This window comes from Meriones unguiculatus, chromosome 19, assembly GCF_030254825.1.
Source record: "Meriones unguiculatus strain TT.TT164.6M chromosome 19, Bangor_MerUng_6.1, whole genome shotgun sequence".
In the NCBI taxonomy this organism is placed as follows: domain Eukaryota; kingdom Metazoa; phylum Chordata; class Mammalia; order Rodentia; family Muridae; genus Meriones; species Meriones unguiculatus.
The window spans coordinates 39400812-39418471 of record NC_083366.1 but is presented as its reverse complement, the minus strand read 5'-3'; the positions used below and the strand labels follow the sequence as shown (position 1 = coordinate 39418471).

Below are 17660 nucleotides of genomic sequence, written 5' to 3'. Positions count from 1 at the left end.
CACCAGAGATAAAGCATATTTAATCAAAAAGAGGTCTAATAAAACACTAAAAATTAATAAAATGGTAGAAATGAAAAACTCAGCCAGGAAAGAAGCTGACTCAGCTGCATTAAGTCAGCACTCAGAGCAAGAAACAGACACAATCTCTAAAGAAAGTCACACTGCTGCTCTGCCTTGGACACCATACCACAAGACCAGACAAAGTACCTGGCCCTTGAACATCTTTTGGTCGTGGTGTTACTGAGGTTATTTTTAAACTTTATTTTGTATTATACTTGTTCATTTTATTTATGTGTTTTACCTGTCTATATTTTGCCTGTGCATCATGTGTGCTTGATGCCCATGGAAGTCACAGGGGGGCATTACATCCCCTATAACTGGAGTTACACATGGTTATGAACCATCATGTGAGTTCTGGGAATCAAGCATGGGTTCCCTGCAAGAATAACACATGCTCTTAACCACTGGGACATTTCTCTAGTCATGGTGTTAATGAATTTTAAAATGTTCAAAAAGCAAACGGTTCCGTTTCTCAGAAGTTTCCCCCAGTTCAGTTCCTGGTTTGTGGATAAAAGGAATGGTCAAGTCCCAGGATCCAGGAAACTCCAGGTGCTTTTCATCTTTACAGTCCTCCTTGTCACCACACAGGCACTGCAATCAGGACCATAAAGTTTCTGGCTCAGCAAATGACAGGACACCAGTGGGAGCACAGAGCTTGCATCCAAGGTGGAAACTTGCAGAAGGAGCCCTTTTCCCATGGAAAAGCCAAACTCCTGATATTGACATCCTATCAGCAGTGACAGTTGCTGTGAGCATAGGGCTCTGGGATGATAAACAGGGATGGCTGTGCTGTAAGGATGCCCACCCTGAGCCCTGCACAGACTCCACAGATGAGTGTTCCTTCATGTCACAGTGGACTGAAGCTGCCTTCCACCCTGGCAGAGATGCTGTGAGCTTGGAATGGTTAAGGAAGATGGTCGAAGAGAAGGTTCTGGGTTATTCTGTCACTAAGAAAGAGGAAGTGAAAAGATCCAGGGAGTAAAGCAGTCTCTCATTTTTCACCTGCCATGCAGAATATTTTACACATTCATGAGGAGACAGGGCTGCAACTGGTGCTCATCATGGATATAAAAAGATCTCCATTATGAGCAGGGGACAGTAAGTGCTCCTGGCCTTCAAAGGCCCCAAGCCTCCCCATGCTGAAGGCTGTCAGGTTATCTTTTTCTTCTTTGTTTTCATTTAGTGTTGTCATGTTGGGTTCAGGCACATTGAAAGGACAACTGACACCTTCTGGCCATTGGCCTTCTACCTTGGCATTGGTAGAAGGTCCTAAAACTTCTGTCTGAACCCCAACAGCCTGTACAGGAATTAATAATAATCCCCTGTTGTTGTTGTTCTTTTATCTCCTTATAAAACAAAACAAAGAAATGGTAATGCTTCGACCAATAAACACCACCAGAGAGGTCACAGCAAACTTAAAACTACATTCATGCTTGCCTCTGAGACTTGAAGAATCCTCTGGTAGCTGTAAGGCTATGGGAAAGTTCTTCTCTAGCCCTGGAGTTTCCTTTCCTTTCCTTTCCTTTCCTTTCCTTTCCTTTCCTTTCCTTTCCTTTCCTTTCCTTTCCTTTCCTTTCCTTTCCTTTCCATTCCTTTCCTTTCTTTCTTTTCTTTCCTTTTTTTGGATTATTTTTTTTATTCTTTATTAATTACACTTTATTCACTTTGTATCCCCCCTGTGGTTCCTCCCTCCTCCTATCCCAATCCCTCTCTTCCTCCACTCTCTGAATGCATGCCCCTCCCCAAGTCCACTGATAGGGGAGGTCTTCTTTTCCTTTCTTCTGATCCTAGTGAATTAGGTCTCATCAGGAGTGGCTGCATCTTCTTCTTCTTCTTCTTCTTCTTCTTCTTCTTCTTCTTCTTCTTCTTCTTCTTCTTCTTCTTCTTCTTCTTCTTCTTTCTATTACAATGGAACCCACTTGGATACTGAACTGCCATGGGCTACATCTGTGCAGGGGTCTTAGGTTATCTCCATGCATAGTCCTTGGTTGGAGTATCAGTCTCAGGAAAGACCCCTGTGCTCAGAATTTTTGGTTCTGTTGCTCTCCTTGTGGAGTTCCTGTCCTCTCCAGATCTTATTGTTTCCCACTTCTTTCCTAAGATTCCCTGCACACTGCCCAAAGGTTGCCCATAAGTCTCAGCATCTGCATTGATAGTCTGCAGGGCAGAGCCTTTCAGAGGCCCTCTGTGTCAGGTTCCTGACTTGTTCCCTCTTTTCTCCTTCTTCTGATGTCCATCCTCTTTGCCTTTATGGATAGTAATTGAACATTTTAGCAAGAGTCCTCCCTTTTGATTAGTTTCTTTAGGTGTACAGATTTTGGTAGGTTTATCCTATATGATATGTCTATATAAGTGAGTACATTCCATGTGTGTCTTTCTGCTTCTGGGATAGCTCACTCAGGATGGTCTTTTCCAGATGCCACCATTTTCTGCAAATTTCATGATTTCCTTGTTTTTTTTTAAACTTTACAATTTATTCATTATATATCCCAATTGAAGCCTCCTCCCTCAACTCTCCCAGTCCCACCCTTCCTCCCTCTTCCCCTCATCCCTTTCCCCCAGTCCCCTGAAAGTGAGAGTTCTCCACTATTGCCACCTGCCTATAGCTTGTTAAGTCTCATCAGGACTGTTTGGATCCTCTTACTCTGTGGCCTAGCAAAGCTGCATCATTGGGGTCACTGATCAGAAAGAAGTCAACTGAGTTGATGATAGAGGCAGCCCCTGCTCCCCTCACTCAGAGATCCACATGGAGACTGAGCTGCCAATCAGCCACATCTGAGCAGAGGGTCTAGTCCTCTCCAAGCATGGTCCTCCACCGGTGCATCAGCCTCTGCAGGACCCCCTGGACTCAGATCTTTTAGTTTTGTTGGTCTCCTTGTGGGGCTTCTTTTTCTTTCATGTCCTTCTAATAATACTCCTCTCTTCCTCCATAAGACTCCCTGTACTCTGCCCAAAGTATCTGAGTACTGAGTCTCTGAGTCTGCTTTGATCCCCTGAGTCTCAGTATCTGCTTTGATCCCCTGTTGGGTAAATCCTTTCAGAGGACCCTCTATAGTAGACTCCCATCCTGTTTCCTCTCTTCCACCACTTCTAGTATCTATCCTGTTTGACATTCTGAATGAGATTTAATCATCCTCCCTAGGGTCTTCCATAGACCCATATCTATCACCCTGAACAAAATTAAAGTCCAAGTGGATCAAAGACCTCAACATAAAACCAGACACACTAAATCTGTTGGAAGAAAAAGTGGGGAAGAGCCTTGAATTCGTTGGCACAGGAAAAAAATTCCTTAACAGAACACTAACAGCTCAGGCTCTAAGATCTACAATTAGTAAATGGGACCTCAAGAAACTGAAAATCTTCTGTAAAGCAAAGAACACTGTCAACAGAACAAAATGACAGCCTTCAGACTGGGAAAATAGCTTCACCAACCCTACAGCAATAAAGAACTAATATCTAGAATATATAAAGAAATCAATAAATTAGACAACAACAAACCCAATTAAAAACTGGGGTACAACTGGGAAATGATCTTCACCAACCCTACATCTGACAGAGGGCTGATATCCAGAATATATAAAGAACTAAAGAAGTTAAAAAGCAATAAATCAAGTAATCCAATCAAAAAATGGAGTACAGAACTAAACAGAAAATTCTCTGCAGAGGAATATCGAATGGCAGAGAAACACTTAAAGAGATGCTCAACATCCTTAGCCATGAGGGAGATGCAAATCAAAACGACCCTGAGATTTCACCTTACACCCATCAAAATGGCTAAAATCAAAAACTCAAATGACAACACAAGCTGGAGAGGTTGTGGAAAAAGGGGAACCCCCTTCCATTGCTGGTGGGAATGTAAACTGGTACAACCACTTTGGAAGTCAATCTGGCGCTCTCTCAGACAATTAAGAATAGTGCTTCCTCAAGACTCAGCTATACCACTCCTAAGCATATACCCAAGATTTGCTCAAGTATACAACAAGGATATTTGCTCAACCATGTTTGTAGCGGCTTTATTTGTAATAGCCAGAACCTGGAAACAACCAGATGTCCATCAACAGAGGAATGGATATTGTGATATTTTTACACAATGGAATACTACTCAACAATAAAAAATGAGGAAATCATGAAATTTTCAGGCAAATGGTGGGATCTAGAAAAGATCATTCTGAGTGAAGTATCCCAAAAGGAAAAAGACACACATGGTATATACTCACTTATATAGACCTATAAGATATGATAAACATAGTGAAATCTATACACCTAAAGAAGATAAACAAGAAAGAAGACATGGGGTAAAATGATCAACCCTCACTTAGAAAGACAAATGGGATGGGCATTGGACATAGGAGAAAACAAATAACAGGACAGGAGCCTACTGCAGAGGGTCTCTGCAAGACTCTACCTAGCAGTGTATCAAAGCAGATACTATGACTCATAACCAAACCTTCAACAGAGTGCAAGGAATCATATGAAAGAAGGGAGAATTAGTATGACTTGGAAAGGATAGGAGCTTCACAAGGACCAAATATATCTGGACACAGGGGTCTTTTCTGAGACTGACACTTCACCAAGGACCATGTATGGATATAACCTAAAACCTCTGCTCCAATGTAGCCCGTGGTAGCTCAGTAACCAATTGGTTTCCCACAGCAAGGGGAACAGGGACTATTTCTGACAGGAACTCAATGGCAGGCTCTTTGACCTCCCCAACCCCCAAGGGAGGAGCAGTCCTGCTAGGCCACAGAGGAGGACTTTGCAGCCAGTCCTGAAGATACCTGATAAAACAGGGCCAGAAAAAAGGAGAGGAGGTCCTCCCCAATCGGTGGACTTGGAAAGGGGCAGGGAGGAGGTGAGGGAGAGAGGGTGGGGTTGGGAGAGAATGAGGAAGCGGGATATAGATGGGATACAGAGTTAATAAAATGTAACTAATAATAAAAATAAAAATAAATAAATAAAAACTGGGGTACAGTGCTAAACAGAGAATTCTCAACAGAGGATATATAATGGTAGAGAAACACTTAAAGAATTGCTCAACATCCTTAGTCATCAATGCAATTCAAAACAATTCTGAGATTCTATCTTATACCTATCAGAATGGCTAAGATCAAACACTCAAGTGACAACACATGCTGGAGAGGATGTGGAGGAAGGGGAACCCTCCTCCATTGCTTGTGGGAATGTAAACTTGTAAACCACTTTGGAAATCAATCTGGTGCTTTCTCAGAAAATTGGGAATAGCTCTATCTCAAGATCCAGCTACCCCACTCCTGGGCATATACCCGAAAGATCCTCCACCATTCAGTAAGGAAATTTGCTCAGCCATGTTCATTGCAGCTTTATTTGTATAGCCAGAATCTGGAAACAACCTAGACGTCCTTCAACAGAGGAATGGATACAGGAATTGTGGTACATCTACTTAATATAATAATACTTCTCAGCTATTAAAAACAAGGAAATCATGAAATTTTCAGGCAAATGAATGGAACTAGAAGCGATCATCTTGAGTGTAGTAACCCAGAAACAGAAAGATAGGCATGGTATACACTCACTAATAAGTGGATATCAGCCATATAATACAGGACAGCCCTTTATAGCCCTTTCCTTTTCTATCATGAGAAATATCTCCTCACATCAAAAGAAAAAATATTAGATTAGGAAAATGCAGTCCCACTTCAAAACCCATGACCAAGAAAGCACACCTCTGAAGCTTCCTCTTCTACTTTTCCCCCTTACCAACAGCCCTGCACTCCCCAGGACTCTGTTACAAAGGCAGAGGGACTAACATGCCAGCTCCAGGTTCCCACCCAGGAATGCTGCACCCTCAAAGACCACATCAAGACAACAGAGGAAATGCTGCATATGCCCTTGGCAGCTGGGACTTGTGCTGTGTCCCCTGCAAAGTGTGAGCCATGGCAGGGACAACAAAACAAAAGTCAAATGCAAAGCGGTGGCCAATGCAAGCAACTGATGACAACAGAGTGAGCCTTTTCTCAGGACATGCTAATTAGAAAGGGTCTGCCAAGATCACCCACACACGCATACCCACACTACAGGGTTAAATCCTTCAGGAAGACTGCACATGCCTGATGATGATCAGCTTTCTGCTAAGGGACTACCTGCACAGGACAGCAACACCTCAGTTCCAAGAATGAAGGACAAGATTTTCTCATGCTGCAGCATGAAGTAGCACAGCTGGCCCAAAATGTAAAATTTTCTTGCTTCTTGATTTTGTTTAAAAAAAAAAAAATTTGTTGTTGTTTTTCCAAATAGCAGAAACAACTAATTATCAATAGTCTCTTCATGGAAAAAAAAGGAAGGATGTGCTAAACTTCTAATACAAAACCAAACACAATCAAGACATGAAGTACTAAGCCGATGCTGCTTAAATCTTCAAAGGTATTACTCATACATCATATGGCTGACATCTTACTGGCTGATTAAGATATAGATACCTCAAGGAAAATGTTTAATGAAATAAAAAGTAATTTTGTCTTTTGTTGGGATTGCTGACTGTGCCTAAAAAATATACAGGGAGGAGATTCTGCTGATTATCTGGGATATAGGATAGGTCTACTGGGAATACAACTACAAAATGTACAGATCAGATCAAAAGAAATCATACACAAGTTCGTGGTGGCTTTCAAAAATTACTGGGAAATATTGAATGGCTATGGCTCACTGTCGGATTAAGTACTCAAGAGCTAAGTAATTTATTTCAAACCTTATGTGGTAATTTGGAGTTAAGTAGTACAAGAAAATTAACAGATGAGGCTGAAAGAAAATTGTCTTTGATAAAAAAAGAAATTACAGGAGGCAGGTGTGGATCACTTGGATCCAGAACTTGGTTGTATTTTGACTGTTTTGCCTTCTACTCATTCTCCCACAGGAATTCATATACAGAAAAGGCATAATATTTAAAATGGACTTTTTTTTTTTCAATGCAGTTTATTCAGGAACCTTGAACAATCTTCTGACCCTGGGGAAAGCCAGCCCACAGCTTAAATAGCCTCTGGGTAGCCAACCCCAGCGTGCTACGTGGGCAATGCAGATAGGTCCACATACACGGAAGCAAGCCAGCTCCTTAACACATAAACAGAATAAAAAAATTAAAAACCATTGCTATATGCTGCCATGAAAACATATAACCAATGGCACTTTCTCTCTCTCTTGGGACTCTGTGATGTCATCTTTCAGAGTTTGATGGACTGGAGCAGTGGATTATGAATGAAAACGTGGTTGCTAGGAGCTGAATCCTCGACCTCTGAAAGCCAGCCAGTGTTCTTCATGGCTGAGCCATCTCTCCAGCACTGAGAAAGTGGCTTTAATTAGGATTTGTAAAATTGGTTTTATCACTACCATAACTGGAAGCACACAGGTGGATTTGGTAAATTTTTATCAAAATTCATAGTGGTTTAAGTATGTTAGATCAAGAAGTTCCTTTTTTGTACCTGATGCTGTGCTTGCAAAGTGTTAGTACCACAGCCTTGGGCCCAGGAGGATCCAAAAGGTTCCGAAAGCACCTTCAGTCCTCAGCACCCTGCACTGCAGTCATCCCAAGGAGGCTACTATTTGCCCTGAGCTGTGTGAGTGCCACTCCTGAAGGAAGGCAGGACCATGAAGGGCTGTACACCAGAGAGCTCCATCAGTTTACTGCAATCCCTTCCCAAGATAAGCTGGAAAACTCAAACAGTTCTTGCAAGGAGTGGGGTTGAACAGCTCTCTCTGCAGCTGAGTACTGTGTCTGGAGTGGAGCTAAGGCTACCTGCACTCCTTCCCTGCTCCAAGAGCTGAGACTCTCCAGAATAAAGCAAGAGATGGACCAGGCCGTGGGTCTCTGAAATACTGATCTTTGACGAGGTAAACTAGGTTCTGAATGTTTTAGAATAAAGATTGAAGATCACTTTTGTGGTTAGCTTTTTTTTTTTTTTGTAATTATATTTATGTACAGAAAACTTAGCAGCATTCATTTAACCCAGGTTAGTGGCAAGTTCTTCAGCCTTTGCCTTTTCCAGCTTGGCAATGTAAGCCACAGATTAGGACCCAGGACATGGCCTTCCTAGTGGTGGCAGATCTCACCTTATCTGTTGTTGTAATTGGTCCTAATAGCTTCCACCAGCTTAGCCAGAGAACCCTTGTCTTCTGAGTTAACCTGTGTGACGGCAACAGTAGTACAAGTCTTCCTGTGGGCCAATCACCCCGGCCTGGCCTTTCCCTTCATGATGCAGTAGGGGACCCCATCTTTCTGCACAGGGCACGTAGGAAAACCACCAGCTCAATGGGGTCTACTTCATGGGCAATCACAGCCAGCTGAGCCTTCTTGTTCTCCACCAAGGGGGCGACTCTATTGACCCTTGCTCGAAGGAGAGGTGGTCTTGTTTTTGGGACATCTCCTTTTTCGGGAGCTTTCTTCTCAGCACGGGCCAGCAGCCTCTCTTCTTCTCCTGCTTTGTCTCTGGCCTGTATCTGTGGGAAAGCTTAAGCATCTGGTTTGCGGTTTGTCTGGTCCAGGGCCTGGGTGAACTGGTTAATGGCAGGAGGTACTTTGAGCTGCCTATAGAAGATGACCCTTTGCTACTGTGGCCTAATGTAACAGGGCCATTTGATGAAGTGCGTGAGATCTCTTTTGGGCTGGATATTCTGCCCAATGCTGAAGTTCTTGGGCTTTTCCTCAAAGTAAGGATTGACCACATTTTTGGCCTCTTGTTTCTTCACAGTGGTGGGGGCCAGGGCCATCTTTTTCCCCTTGGGCATCTTGCTGGGCTAGAGAAGAAAGAAAAGCTTTTGGTTAGCTTTTAGGTCATTTATTCGTTCATTCATTTTAAAACTATAACAAAATATAATAAAATAAAACAAAAGTATCACATCCATCTTGGATACGACAACCCAACAGAAGGAAAAGATTGAAAAAGAAGGCACTAAAACCAGAGACCCACTTGATTGTATGCACATTCATTTTGTACAACAACAAAAAAAAAAAAAAACCCAAGCTGGAAGACATAATATATTGACACAAGAACTGAAGGGAAATCACAGGTTCTGAGAACTGTTTGTGTTAATTCTGTTTAACAAGGTGTTTAAGAAAGAGATTAAAAAAAAAAAAAGACTTGGTATGTGTCTCAGAATCCTGTCCCCTGCCAGGTCACAGCCTGGCACTTTAGGAAGGTGAAAACAACTCTGGAGAAACTTGGTTAGTTGTTCATCTTCTCACCTCACATCCTTCCTCTCAAAATAATTAAACCCTAATTAAACTTAAAATAACTTCCAAGCAAAACAGATGTAGTAACGGTGGGGACAGAGGGAAGCTGTTCTTCAGGGACTGAGGCCCTGCAGAGACCTTCCTTCCCCTGACACTGTGACAAGAAACTTGAAGTCCACAACACCTGATGGCAGCCAAGAGCCCCACAGACCCAGACAGTACAAATATGACGTGGCAAATGTCACCTTCCCAGAGCTGCTCCCGAGCCTATCTGCACCACAGAGGTCCAGGTGAGTCCATGGAGGTAAGATCTTCCTCAGCTGTGCCATGGAGAGTTTCTCTAACGCTGAAGTCTCTCTCTGACTAAGCCAGGTAGTAGTTGAGTGGCTGTGTGAGCTTTGGGTCCTCCACTTTCCTTCTGTCCCTGACAAGACTGGTCCCTGGGTCCAGAAATATCAAAGATGAGTTCTTGGAGATAGAGAAATGGAATAAAAAGGCTGAGGCATTGCTCTCCATCCTCAGGTTGGAATACAATGATGGAGGTCTGGGTGAGTCTTTGCCTAAGGTTACCTTCTTAAAAGAATCAATAAAATAGAGAAATTTTTCAGAGGTTTGTAAAAAATTTGAGACAATAATGAAACACACTGATAACATCAGCCCTGAAGAGACTGAGGCAGAATAATTATGTTCAAAACTACCCTGATTTACTTAGGAAAACTCTCAAAAAAAAAAAAAAAAAAAACAGGACAAAAACAACATCAAAACCACATCTTTTTATCTTTGCCTCTGTGTTTGTCAGCACTGTGACTTCAACAGTGTCATTAGTGTTTATAAAGTTTGTACCTGTCATTTTTTATATATTTCCACTTGTCAAATATTGCCCCATGGTTTCTTTTACAACAATTTTGTAACTCCTAATTGGATGTTTTCCTTATGTATCCATCCTTAAAAAACTCTCAATTCTACCACATGATATTAAACATGCTTCTATCAACTTCAGTCACTGTATGCCTGACAGATGTGTAGAAATATAAACCACTAAGTTTAATAATTACCATTACCATCTTGAAAATATAAAAGAGCCAGGCCATGAACTAGTACATCTTGAAATAGCTCATCCTAACTTTATCCCAGCCAGCACTAAGCAGCAAATACCAATAATCTATTTTGGTTTTGTTCATTTGTTTTTAGAAAACCAGGATGGATGGATATAGTTTGCCAAAGGCTCTTGAGGGATAAATACATTATGGTATCATCCATCTATCTACACACAAGTCAATTCTGTCTTTTAAATTAATTTCCCATAGAATTTCCCAGGATAATATGGAAGATGACTCGTCTCTCTCTCTCTCTGCTCCTACAGCCCATGTCAGTGAGATAGGAACCACTTATTAAAAGATCAAAATCTGGAGGTGGAGAGATAGCTTAATGGTTAAGAATACTGTCTGCTGTCCCAAAGGACATGGGTTCAATTCCCAGCACCCATATGGCAGTTCATAGCTATCTGTAACTCCAGTTCTGAGGAATCTGTTACCCTCACACCAATGCATATAAAATTAAATAAGTTTTAAAAAAAATCAAAATCTTTTGTCAAATCTGGGTTAGAGTTTCAAAACAAGAAGGCAGGACTAGAAAAGAAGAAATACCCCAGAAAGAATGCATTAAACAAACAGAAAATGTTAATATTGGGATTTGGGGTGAACTGATATCAGGGATTTTGACAGATTTTAATCTTCAAGTAAACACTTAAAATTTATGGTAAATTTGTTAATGAAGGTTGATGAGCTTGCCATTAATGTCTGGAGCATATTTCATTATGTGCAGATATGCAGTATGGTATGGTGATTTCTAGAAAGCACTGAAACAGACAATAATTATCTCTCTGTCAGAGGAGTAGTTGAAAGGCAATAACTGACGTATTTAGAGTCATAAGGACACCTGGACCCAAGCCGGGTCACAAAGCTAAGTTCGTGCAGGTCACGTGTGAGATCATCAGGATATAGACATTTAAATAATCCTGTGAGTTTAGCAGGAAAGACTTCAGTGAACAGAGCATTCCAAGTACTCAGAATCCACACAAACCCATGCAGCCACTGAAGCATCAAGATTCTTCTTAATGTAAGAAAGGTGCCCAAAGATTAGCATAAATCCCTGAGAGATGAGAATGGAGCTTCTGGACATGAAGAACAACATCCTGCCAAGGTCTAAGTTCTGGAATCAGCTTGGACTGATGTAGAACAGAGCAGCCATTTTATAGTGTGGAACTAAAAAAAAAAAATCTCTTTTAAAATTTTAGATTTGAATAACAGTTTCCAGACGTACTTGTCAGAGCACACACATTAGCCCAGAGTCCACCAGAAAAGAGACATAATCTGCAGCTTTACAGGTGTCCATCACTGCCTCTGCAAAATCAGAATATGCTGTTATGAAAATTTGTTGTTCGGATCCTTGTGAAACAATACTGATGCTTTCTTGAAAAGGTCTTTGCATTCTGGATACAAGTTTTTTCGACCTATTAAGTAAAAATGGTTTTGAAGTTTATTAAGGAAACATTTTTTCTCATCATGACTACGGTCGGCACCCTTGGGAACATTTCTATTTCTGTGAATTACATGTTCAGTTGGTGGGGAGGCCCTGAGAAGAAACTCATACACCTTATTCTCATTCACTTGGCTTTTACAAACATCATACTCCTTCTTGCAAAAGGATTGCGAAAGACAATTGTAGCTTTTGGGTTGAAAAACTTCCTAGATGACATAGGCTGTAAGATCCTCATTTATCTGGAAAGGGTAGCCCGTGGCCTCTCCATCTGCACCAGCAGTCTCCTTGCTGTAGTCCAGGCCATCATCATTAGCCCCAGAGCATCTGGATGGAGGAGGCTCAGGCCAAAGTCTGCATGGCACATCCTTCCATTCTTCTCAGTCTTTTGGATACTCAATGCTTTAATAAGTATGAACCTAATCCCTTCCATCAAAAGTACTAGCCTGAATATATCACAGTTTAAGAATGACCACAACTATTGTTATTTTATGCCAGAAAGTCAGAAAATAAAAAGGATTGTTCTCCCTATCATGGTCCTGAGAGATGCAGTGTTCCAGGGTGCCATGGGAGGGGCCAGTGGCTACATGGTATTTCTTCTCCACAAGCACCACCAGCATGTCCTCTACCTTCACAACTCCAAGCTTCTCTACAGAACTCCCCCTGAGCTGAGAGCTGCTCAAAGTGTCCTCCTTCTCATGTTCTGTTTTGTTTTCTTCTACTGGACAGATTGTGCCTTTTCTCTATTTCTAAGTCTCTCTTTAGGAGACTATTCTTTGATGATAAATATTCATGAATTTCTCACTTTTGGTTACGCAATATTCAGCCCCCTGGTGCTGATTCACAGGGAGGGCCTTCTGGCTGAGTGTTGGTATGCTCAGTGGGAGAAACTAAGAAAATGTTTCTCTCCTGTATCTGTTCAATAAGTGTGAATGAACTTTCAGTTCTGCAAAGTTGATAGCAAAAACTTCCACAAGGCAGAACCAGCTTAATCACGCGCTTATTCTTAGACTACAGTCTTGGTGAGTCACACCCTTGAGGTGAGAGAGATCTTATCTAACTACAGTGATATAGAAACTCCACTTTCCATTCTGCCACTCTTTTGAAGGGACTTTATTAACTTTTTATATTTGCATAAATGTATTGTTTATGAAGAGCTTGTCTGCAGTTTTAACTGTTTTTGCAAGTGCCTGCCTGGTGCCTGCAGATGCTGGAAGAGATCCTCAAATTACCTGTGACTGACTGGAGTTAGACAGATGGTTATGAACCAAACCATGGTTGCTAGGAACTGAATCTTCCACCTCTGAAAGTCAGCCAGTGTTCTTAATGGCTGAGCCACCTCTCCAGCACTGAGAAAGCAGCTTTGATTAGGATTTGTAAAATTGTTTTTATCACTACCATCACTGGAAGCATGCAGATGGATCTGGTAACTTTTATCAAAATTCATAGTGGCTTACGAATGTTAGATCAAAAAATTTCTTACTTGTACCGAACCCTGTGCTTGCAAAATGTTAGTACCTCAAGGCTATTTTGTGCTTAATCAAAGTGTCTGGAAGTATCTATCAATGGACAAGATTGTATAGAATTCTGAAAGGATGATTTGTGCTGTGCAGTTAGACAAACAGAAGCGCAATTCACCAGTGTCTGAAACATTTCATTTGTGTTATCTTCAGGAAAGTTCTTTGCAAGAATAAACAGTAGATACGAGATAAACTAGACAACGAATACACATTAAACTTTCATTTTATGTCTGGTCTATAGTTTCTATGTTGATTTAAAATGTGGATTTCTCTTTTGCGAGATGAAAAGCAGACTGAGATTGTGTGTAGCTGCCCTTTGTCAACACCCAGGTGAGCTCCACAGCCCCATCCAGCTCTTCATCACCAAAGAACTGTGGAAGAATCTGATTCCACATCCATTTAAGTGCAGGATTCATTGCTTAATTTCTTAAACTGGGTCCATACAATAAGATACTGACATAGTTCTAAGAACCTCATAAACACATTCTGAAAAGTATATATTGATAGAATCATTGAACATGAAATTTTAGTATTGTTACAGGTAAGTTTATGCCTTACTTTAAAAATTTTTTCTTGTCATTATCTTCAGAACAAGGTGTGTGGGTAGAATTATTCTCTGCAGTTTCCAAGGGTATCTGAGCACTTCCAATTCACACCAGTGGGAATCTTTAATATATTATTCAATTATTTATGAAATTATGAATTATGAAATTTTTTTGTATCCTCGGGCTTTTAAAAAGAAGCATTCTTGCCTTCTTTGTTACTTTTTTTCTTTCTGTTTCTGGTCCTACATCCAAAATGTAACAAAGTACATTATTACATAGAATTGAATAAAAAAACAAACACAGAAACACACAATAATACTGTCCCTTTTAGAGAATGATTCTCAAATGCCTGCTCCTGCTTTACATAAAGGGTATGTATCTCAGCTCATCGAATCTGCAAAGAATGGGTGTATACTGTGCCCCCCCCCAAAAAAAAAGAACAATATGCACAAGTGAAAATGATGAAGGAAGTTATCAGGAGATGTCATTCATATAGGTTCAGCTTACAGGGCAGAGTGGAGGTGACCAGCGTGAGTAGCTATCTCCCAAAGCAGAGTGGTTTCTGTTCATTTCATGGCGCTGTTTCCAAAAGTGTTAAGGAAACTTGTAAGGATGAAGAAATTAATAAACAATTCAAGTGTGTTAAAAGCCATGAATGTTGGTCACAAAATCCACAGCTTTGGGACAGGGTTCTCCTTTAAAGGGTGCTGTGTGGGTTTGATACTCTACGTGAGGCTCAGACTCACAATTTAGCCCTCACTAGTGCACAGAGTTGTGGAAGTACCCCACCCCAACAGACTGCATCATGGGACATTGCTGCATAGCTGTTTTCTTCAGAGTGAAATATTTCCTCCTGGATGGACCGAGGAGACTTACAAGCCTGGGGAAGTTCACCCAACTTAGAACCAAACGTAGAGACTCACATGACCTTCTTCCCAGGGAGATATAAGCAGTAACCATTTGTTAAGTTGCTAAGACAAGAAGACACTCTTTCATGGAACACTGTCTCCAAATTGGGCAGGAAATGCCAGTGTGCTCTTTAATTTCTTGTCAAGTTAACAAAAGCTGGAGTCATCTTGGAAAAGGAACCTCAATTGAGGAAATGCCTCTGTTAGATTTACCTCCAGGCACATCAGTGTAGCATTCACTTGATTTTGATTGATATGAGAGAATTTAGCCCACATTGGGTGATCCTGAGGTATATAAAAAGGTAAATTAAGGGAGGCATGGAGAGCAGGCCAGTAAACAACATTCCTCTGAGAGTCTATGTAGGGAGATGGCTTGACCCAAATCTTTCTCAGAGGAGAGAACTTTAGTTCTGTGTCCTTGTCCAGGCATGTACTTGGAAGGGCGTCTCTGACACTAGAGTCAGTGTCACAAGTGAGTAAGGGTTGTGGCTCTGGGAACTGGACTCTGCCTGTGGGCTGTGGTTCTCAGTCCCAGGAAATCTGTGTCTGAGGTGCCCTGTGATCTCTTTGCTTTCACTATCTGTGGAAAAGAGTACATCCAGTCTCAAAATAAAACAGGCTGAACTCTGGGACACTTTAGAAAGACCAAGCCTACAATTCATATGTATAGAAGACAACCAACATAAAATCATAGAAGAAAACTTCTCTAATTTATGGAATGAGATGCATTTATGGTAAGAAACATAGAGAAAAAACAAAAAGCGTGAGAAAATAAATACCCAATGTCAAAAAATATTCAAAACTCTAAATGCACAGATAGAAAATCTATTGAAAGCTGAAAGACAGAAAGATGAAGTCACTTATCATGCTGGAGAGGTTGTGGAGAAAGGGCAACCCTCTTCCACTGCTGGTGGGAATGTAAACTTGTACAACCACTCTGGAAAGCAATCTGGTGCTTTCTCAGACAACTAGGAAAAGCGCTTCCTCAAGATCCAGCCAATCCACTCCTAGGCATATATCCAAAAGAGGCTCAAGTACAAAATAAGGACATTTGCTCAACCATGTTTGTAGCAGCTTTATTTGTAGTAGCCAGAAGCTGGAAACAACCCAGATACCCCTCAACTGACAAATGGATGCAGAAATTGTGGTACATCTACACAATGGAGTATTACTCTGCAATGAAAAATAAGGAAATCATGAAATTTTCAGGTAAATGGTGGGACCTTGAAAGGATCATCCTGAGTGAGTTGTCCCAGAAGCAGAAAGACACGCACGGTATATACTTACTCATATACACATATAACATAGGATAAACCTACTAAAATCCGTACATCTAAAGAAACTAATCAAGAGAGAGGACCCTGACTAAAATGCTCAATCCCCATCCCAAAAGGCAAAGAGGATGGACATCAGAAGAAGAAGAAAACAGGAAACAACCTAGGAACCTGCCACAGAGGGCCTCTGAAATGCTCTGCCCTGCAGACTATCAAAGCAGACGCTGAGACTTATGGCCAACTGTTGGGCAGAGTGCATGGAATCTTATGAAAGAAGTGGGAAATAGTAAGATCTGGAGAGGACAGGAACTCCACAAGGAGAGCAACAGAACCAGAAAATTTGAACACAGGAGTCTTCCTAGAGACTCATACACCAAACAAGTACCAGGCATGGAGATATCCTAGAACCCCTGCACAGATGTAGTCCATGGCAGTTTAGTGTCTAAGTGGGTTACATAGTAATGGGAAGAGGGACTGCCTCTGACATAATCTGATTGGCCTGCTCTTTGACCACCTCCCCCTGAGGGGGGAGCAGCCTTACCAGGCCACAGAAGATGACAATGCAGCCACTCCTGATGAGATCTGATAGACTAAGATCAGAAGGAAGGAAAGGGGAACCTCCCCTATCAGTGGACTTGGGGGAAGGGCATGTGTGAAGAAGGGAGAGGGAAGGTGGATTTAGGAGAGGAGGAGGCAGGGGTTTATGGGGGGATACAAAGTGAATAAAGTGTAATTAATAAAAGTTTCAAAAAAGGCAGATCCAACCAAATAACAACTGGCTTCTCTATGTAAACTATGAAAGTGAGAAGGATTCATACCAATTCATACACAAATTTTGAAAGAATACAGATGCCAGCCCTGACACCTATACCCAGCAAACTATCAATGATAATTGAAGGCAAAAGGAAAGCTTTCCATAATAAAAACAGATTCAGTAAATTTATTAGCACTATGCCAGCCCAACAGGGGATACTAAAAGGAATACTTAAATATGAAGACATGACTTAGCATGCCCAAGAGAGCCAGAACATTAAAAGAGGTTTAAGAAAATACTACAACATGATTAAAATGGCAAAAATTAATGCACAAAGTTTGATATGCATACATATTTTGAGAACTATGAGAACCTAATAAAGAGACACAGACTAACAGGTTGGATTAGAAAACAGTATATTTATTTATTTGTTTATTTGTTTGGTTGGTTGGTTGGTTGGTTGGTTTTTCTTTTTTTTTTTTTCAATGCAGTTTATTCAGGAACATTGAACAATCCTCGGACCCCGGGGAAAGCCAGCCCACAGCTTAAATAGCCTCTGGGTAGCCAACCCAGCCGTGCCACGGGGGCAATGCAGATAGGTCCACATACATGGGAGCAAGCCAGATCCTCAGCCTTAGCCAAATGTGGAATTGTTCATGACAGAGAGCACTCACCATCGGGAAGGTGGAAGGCGGAAACCAGCTCCATCTTTAAGGCATAGCATTCCGCAGCTCTCTACAGTTCCCCCTTTTTGTTTTAGACAGTATTTCTCTCTGTGTAACCCTGGCTGTCCTGGAACTTGCTCTATTGACCAGGCTGACCTTGAAGTCACATAGATTCATCTGCCTCTAGGTGGTGCCAC

At 41.4% G+C, this 17660-nt stretch overlaps 1 protein-coding gene and 1 pseudogene across 1 annotated transcript; one reads left to right on the top strand and one right to left on the bottom strand.

The window, feature by feature from the left end:
• Positions 1–8030: 8030 nt before the first annotated feature.
• LOC110560240 (large ribosomal subunit protein eL8-like) lies at positions 8031–8814 on the bottom strand (annotated as a pseudogene).
• A 2970-nt stretch (positions 8815–11784) lies between these two features.
• Positions 11785–12738, top strand: LOC110560246 (vomeronasal type-1 receptor 4-like). The gene has a single exon (XM_021656101.2). It carries the CDS (start codon positions 11785–11787, stop codon positions 12721–12723), a length of 939 nt encoding a protein of 312 aa, XP_021511776.1. The 3' UTR covers positions 12724–12738.
• Positions 12739–17660: the final 4922 nt, after the last annotated feature.

Coding starts and splice junctions, on each gene's coding strand:
- LOC110560246 (XM_021656101.2), top strand. CDS start 11,785: ATGGTTTTGAAGTTTATTAAGGAAACATTTTTTCTCATCATGACTACG.